This window comes from Arachis ipaensis, chromosome B09 (assembly GCF_000816755.2).
Source record: "Arachis ipaensis cultivar K30076 chromosome B09, Araip1.1, whole genome shotgun sequence".
In the NCBI taxonomy this organism is placed as follows: domain Eukaryota; kingdom Viridiplantae; phylum Streptophyta; class Magnoliopsida; order Fabales; family Fabaceae; genus Arachis; species Arachis ipaensis.
This window is the reverse complement of record NC_029793.2, coordinates 111,694,603-111,701,178: the sequence shown is the minus strand read 5'-3', so window position 1 is coordinate 111,701,178 and position 6,576 is coordinate 111,694,603. Positions and strand designations below refer to the sequence as shown.

General features: G+C 36.0%; 1 protein-coding gene across 1 annotated transcript; it reads right to left on the bottom strand.

Annotated features, from left to right (window-relative positions):
- On the bottom strand, nt 1,825–3,234 carry LOC107615804. The gene has a single exon (XM_016317834.1). It carries the CDS (start codon nt 3,232–3,234, stop codon nt 1,825–1,827), a length of 1,410 nt encoding a protein of 469 aa, XP_016173320.1.

Below are 6,576 nucleotides of genomic sequence, written 5' to 3'. Positions count from 1 at the left end.
TTCCCCATTTCCCCTAAATAATTTTGTCTTTCTATGATTTGTCATGACTCTATTATGCATAGCTGTCCAAACGAAAACTTTTTCTCGCTGAGGTCCCTTCCAACTCCATATCTTTGTCCAAATAGTTTTTACCTTTTCTGGCCAATTTGAGAGACTTTTGTATGTTGTGTTGACTGCAAAATTTCTATCAATTGAAAGCTTCCAACCCACCTTGTCATCCTCATTTTCTTCCTTTGGAGGGCTCATGTGACATATCTTTTCAATGCTGTCTTGCGGTAGATAGAGTCTGAGCTTTTCTAAATCCCACTCACCATTTGTAGATATCCATTCCCACACAAAACTGTCCAAATCCACATTGACAGGATTAATAGCCTTTTCTATTAAAATACCTTTTCTTTCCACCCATTGATCTCTCCAAAAATAGGTGGATAAGTCATTACTAACATAGTGAACAGAACGCTCTTGGAAAACAGGCCAGATCTTTTTAAGCTCCTTCCACAAACTTGAGTCCGTAGGCTTATAATTTGCATTGTTGTTTAATCTTCCCCCATTGCAATATTTATGGGATAGCACCCTCACCCAAAGAGCTTTCGGATTTTCCATTGCTTGCCATATGACTTTGAGCATGAACGCATCATTCATGGTTGACAGTTTTCTGAATCCGAGACCCCCCAAGTGCTTCGGTTGACAAAGGGTTTTCCAACCAATCAGGTGCATTCTTCTTTAGTTAGGCTCCTCTCCCCAAATAAAACTTCTTTGAATCTTTTCCACCTCCAGACATATTCCTTTGGGTATCCTCTCATATTGCATATTGTAGTTCAAAACTGGATTTAAAATAGTTTGAGCTAGCGTAAGTCTCCCTGCCAAAGACAAACATTTAGTCTTCCACCCTTTCAGCTTGCTAAGGACTCTTCCCAATATTTCTTTAAAATTATCTGTACTCCTCCCATTGTTGGTGATAAGGGCTCCAAGATATCTTCCAAGATCTTTTTGCTTTTTGAAGCCTGAGAGATTGGAGATCTCCTGTCTAGTGGTAGCAGTTGCACTTTTAGAAAAAACTATGGAAGTTTTTTCCTTATTATCTTAAGGCCTGAGGCCTTACAAAAATTATCCATCACTTGCATAACATTCCTTATTTGGTCATTGGTGGCTTCTGTAAATAGTAAAAGGTCATCTGCAAACATAAGGTGAGAAATGTTTGGTCCTTCTCTCCCAACTTTCATGGGTCTCCAATTTTCATTTTGCACATTATTCTCAATTAAATAGGATAACTTATCCATACAGATGACAAAGAGATAGGGAGATAATGGGTCTCCCTGCCTCAAGCCTCTATTAGGAGAAAATTCTTCAGTTCTGCTACCATTCCAAATGATATTATAAATGACAGATTGAATGCAAGACATAATGATTTTAATTAAGTGCTCCGGAAATTTAAACTCCTGAAGTCTTTTTTCCAAGAAACTCCAGTTAAGCCTGTCATAGGCTTTCTCGAAGTCAATTTTTAATGGCCATAAATTGCTTCTTTCCTTTCATCCGCCTCATGGAGTGCATCATCTCTTTGGCAATAAGAATATTATCTTGAATCTTCCTTCCCGGAATGAAACTTGATTGGTTGACTGCTATTCTATCATTCAAATGCGATTTGATTCTTTCCACCAAAATCTTGGTCAAGACTTTGTAACTCACATTGCATAGAGCAATAGGCCGAAATTGAGAGATAAATTCTGGGCTATTAAGTTTAGGCACAAGAGTTAGTAGAGTGTTGTTGCATTGCTTTATAAGATCCGGATATTGCCAGTAGCAGTTGATAAAATCATACAGCTTCTATTTCATTAAATCCCAGTTATTCTTGTAGATAAGAGATGGGAATCCATCACTTTCTAGTGCTTTAAATGATCCAATACTGTAGAGAGCATTTTTTATTTCCTCTTCAGTGGGCTCCGCTATGAGTTTCATGTAAACATAAGCGTTGAAATTAGGTAAAGTATCATATAAGTTTTCAATTGGACTAATGCTCACCTGTTCTTGATAGATGCTTTGAAAATGGTTTACGATATGGTCTTTCAATTCATCATCCTCTTCTATCCAGCTTCCATCTGTTCTTCTGAGTTTCTGAATTTTGTTCCTTCTCCTTCTAATGACAGTCTTAGTATGATAATATTTGGTGTTCCTATCTCCTTCCACTATCCATTGTTGTCTTGATTTTTGCATCCAAAAAGTCTCTTCTTTATCTAGTACGTTTTCTAACTCTTTATTGAGATCTTGCTCTAATTTGTCCAGATACCGATTGTTACCATACGATCTACTCCTCTGAATGCCACTTATTCTGTTCAGAATTCTTCTCTTGATCTTGAAGATATTTCCAAAAGTTTCTTTATTCCACTTCTGGAGGTCTTCTTTAAGATCCACAAAGGATCCTAATAGAGAGTTGTTCTTGTTCCAGCTAGTGTTCAGACAGTTTTGAAATTCTTGATGCATTCCCCACATAGCTTCAAATCTGAAGGGTCTATCTTGGCCTCTCACCCTCTCTCTTTCATTTATAATAAGGAGGGGGTGGTGGTCAGAGTTTGTTCTCGCAAGAACTTCTACCATGGCTTCATGAAACCTTGTCCTCCAAGAATGATTAGCGAGAGCTCTGTCTAGTCTTTTGAAGACTCTATCTTGTCCTTCCCATTGTGGTCCTCTCCAAGTGTAGCGAGACCCTATGAAACCCAAATCAATTAGACCCCATCTATTTATCCAACCGGAGAACACTTTGCAATCTCTGTTACTAATAGTAGCACCGCCTTTTTTTTCTGAGCTGTCTTTAATTTCATTAAAATCACCAGCTATCAACCAATCTCCCATAGTCTGATTAGCTATATTAAGAATTTTAGGCCATAATTCCCTTCTATTCTGGCTCTGAGGACTGGCATAGACTGCTGTGAGGAACCATTCCTTTTCACTCTGAGTTTGGATTTTAACATATAAATATTGACTATGCTTTTCTATGGTGGTTATGTTGATATCTGGTCTATTCCAGCAGATCCATATGCCTCCTACAAATCCCTGAGCTTCTTCCAAAATAGAGTAAGAGAAACCAAGGTTATGTATCACTCTTTTTGCTTTGTCTCCACTGCACTTAGTTTCCAAAAGAATAGCAATGTCTGGTCTATGTTGTCTCATCAATTCTTTAAAGATGCACCTAAAAGTCTCGCTAGCCGCACCTCGCACATTCCAAATAAGAGTAATCATTAAAACAAAAAGGATGACAGAAAAGGTAGATAAACCAGTTGTTAAACAAAAAACAGACAGAAATTAGAAAGCTAAAGCTAAAGAGAAAGCATGGAGCAGATTAATGCATCTGCATGTCCACATCCTCTGATATACTCATATCTGGTGTGGTGAAGTCCACCCCTTCAATTAGCCTCATGCTTGGCTCCTTTTCCAAGGAATCCATCACTATATCTTCTTTTTCTATTATGTCTGCTTCCATAAGGTCAGGGGGTCTTCCTTCCTTTTGTTGGTTTTGGTTAAAAGGTTCAATCCCTTCCTCCATGAATGATGGAGTTGAGGATTTTGCCTCCATCCAATTCTCTTCATGGTGGTTATGGTTCACCCTTTCAATTTGCATTGTAGTAGACTCTCTTTGTTCTCCTGTTTACTTTTGATTTTGCTCTGGTTCTTGGTTTATTTGTGCTTGCTTTTCTGTGTTCTTGGTGTTGTTCTGTTTGGCCTTTACTTTTTGAGCTGGCTGATTGCTCGTTTCACTTTGTTTTTGTCCTGATTGTGCTTTTGCCTTGCTTTTGTTTTGCTGTTCCTTCTCTCTTTTCTCTTGGGTGTTGATAAACCACTATTTCATGGTTTATTTTATGCTCAATTGATTGTTTTTTATCAAGTCCTTACCCACTTATTCATACAATTCGCATGTTTTATGTTTTCCTTCCTGATTTTGTGCTTTGATTGAAAACATGCTTCTTTGACCTTAATTTTATTAATATTGATTCTCCCTTTATACCATTCGATACATTGATATGTGTGTTAAGTGTTTTCAGAGTTTATAGGGCATGAATGGCTCAAAGGATGGAATGGAAGCATGCAAAAGTAGAAGGAATATAAGAAATTAAAAGAACTGCAAAGCTGTCAGCCTGACCTTCTCACACTAAAACGGTCATAACTTGAGCTACAGAGGTCCAAATGATGCGGTTCCAGTTGCGTTGAAAAGCTAACATCCGGTACTTCGATTTGATATATAATATGCCATAGTTGCCCTGACGATAAGTGACGCGAATGCGTGATCCACGCGGATGTGTCACAGTGAAGAAAAACCAGCGTGTTTGAATTCGAAACCAGCGAATTCTGGGCTGTTTCTGACCCAGTTCTCGGCCCAGAAAACACAGATTAGAGGCTATAAAGTGGGAGAATGCATCCATTCATCAGACAACAACTCATCAGCTCATAATTCATAATTTTTAGTTTTAGATGTAGTTTTTAGAGAGAGAGGTTCTCTCCTCTCTCTTAGGATCAGGATTAGGATTTATATTAGGATTAGGATTTCATCTTCTTCATCACAGGTTTAAATGTTCTTTTTATTTATTTTCTCAATTTTATTTATGAACTCTTTGTGTTTAGATTCGAATGTTTTATTTAATATAATTTGAGGTATTTCAGATTTGACTTTGCTTTGCTTTATTTATATGGATGCTTTTAATTTAATTTAGATATTTTCTTCCTTTTGGCCTTGGTTAAGTAATTAGTAAAACTTAAGTTGTCAAACTCAGCAGTGATTGAAATTGGCAGATTACTGATTGATTTGGATCGCTCTAAAGCTAGTCTTCCCACAGGGATTGACTAGGACTTGAGGATTAAATTAATCAGTCCACTTGACTTAACTAAGTGGGATTAAAACCCAATTCTCATCACATCTGATAAGGATAGCTGGGATAAGAATTCTAACTCTTATACATTGCCAAGAGATTTTATTATTATTAATTTATTTTTCTCGTAATTTAAATTACTTATTCCTTATTTCAAAAAACCCAAAAATTCTACCTTTTCCATAACCAATAATAAATCATACCTCCCTGCAATTCCTTGAGAAGACGACCTGAGGTTTAAATACTTCGGTTATCAATTTATTTAGGGGTTTGTTACTTGTGACAACCAAACTTTTGTAAGAAAGGAATTCTTGTCGGTCTAGAAGCTATACTTACAACGCGAATTTATTGTGAAAATTCTAGATCGCGCGAGAGTTTTGTTCTTCAAAATGGCGCCGTTGCCGGGGAATTGCAAACGTGTGCCTTATTATTGGTTATTGTAAATATTTGCTTTTTGCTTGTTTATTTGTTTTTATTTTTGTTTTTATTTTTGCTTTTTCGTAAATTAAGAGGTTATTGGTTTTTATTTAGTTATTAAAAATTTCTCAAAAATTTGTTCTTGGTGTTCATCTTGATCTTCAAGTTGTTCTTCGTGTTCATCTTGACCTTCAAGTTGTTCTTAGTTGTTTTCTTCGTTTTGATCTAAAAATTTTAAGTTTGGTGTCATTTTATTGTTTTTCTCTTTCCTCATTTAATTCAAAAATATCTTTTCTCTTTATTTTAATTGAATTTTCAAAATTTGCATAAAAAAGAATTTCAGATTTTTATTTTAAAATTTTTATCTGATCTTATCTTAGTTTTAAATTTCAAAATTCAAATCTTTTTCAAAAATCATATCTTTTTCAAAATCTTATCTTATCTTATTTCAAAAATCAAATTTCAAATTTCAAATATTTAAATTTTAAAATCAAACCTTTTCAAAATTTAAATCTTTTTCAAATCTTTAATATTGTTGACTTTTTCAAAATTCAAATTTCAAAATTCAATTTTCAAAAGTTAAAATTCAAAATTCAAAATTTAATTTTCAAATTCAAAATTTAAATTTCAATAACCTTTTAATTTAAATTTGTTTTTATTTTTATTTTTAATTTTTATTTGCTATTATGAGTTCTCACCCCCATCGCTTTGAGTTTAGTTCTAATAATGTTGAAAGGAATAGAAGCTATAACAGGAACATGCATCAAGGTCAGAACAATCAGAGATGGACGGAGCCACGAGGATCTGATCAACCCTTTTGGCAACAACATCCTCCAAGATACCATGGACCCCGACCATTCCAGAATGCATGCCTAGACACTAGATATGGTGGACCCCCTTGTAATTACCAACAAGGCCCATCATATGCCTATGAACCACCTCCTCAACACAGATTTGAAACACCACACTCAAAAGCCCCCTACTACCGTTCACCTCCATTTGACCCTAACCCATACCCACCCCAATTCCAACCCAATTACTCCCAAGAACCACCACCTCCCTATGCACCATGTCCATATCCATCACCCCAAGAATCAAGGGAGCAATTCAAGGAAACGTTTGAAAAATTTCATGCCACACTTCACCAATTGAATCAAGCAATAAATAGACTACCTTCCTGATGTTCGGACACTCAAGGAACCCCCATGGCTTCATGTGGACAATCTAATGAAGAACGTAGCATGAAAGAGATACTAGAAACTCCAGTGGACAGTACGGAGCATGACTTTGTACTGGAACAAGT

Coding starts and splice junctions, on each gene's coding strand:
- LOC107615804 (XM_016317834.1), bottom strand. CDS start 3,234: ATGATTACTCTTATTTGGAATGTGCGAGGTGCGGCTAGCGAGACTTTT.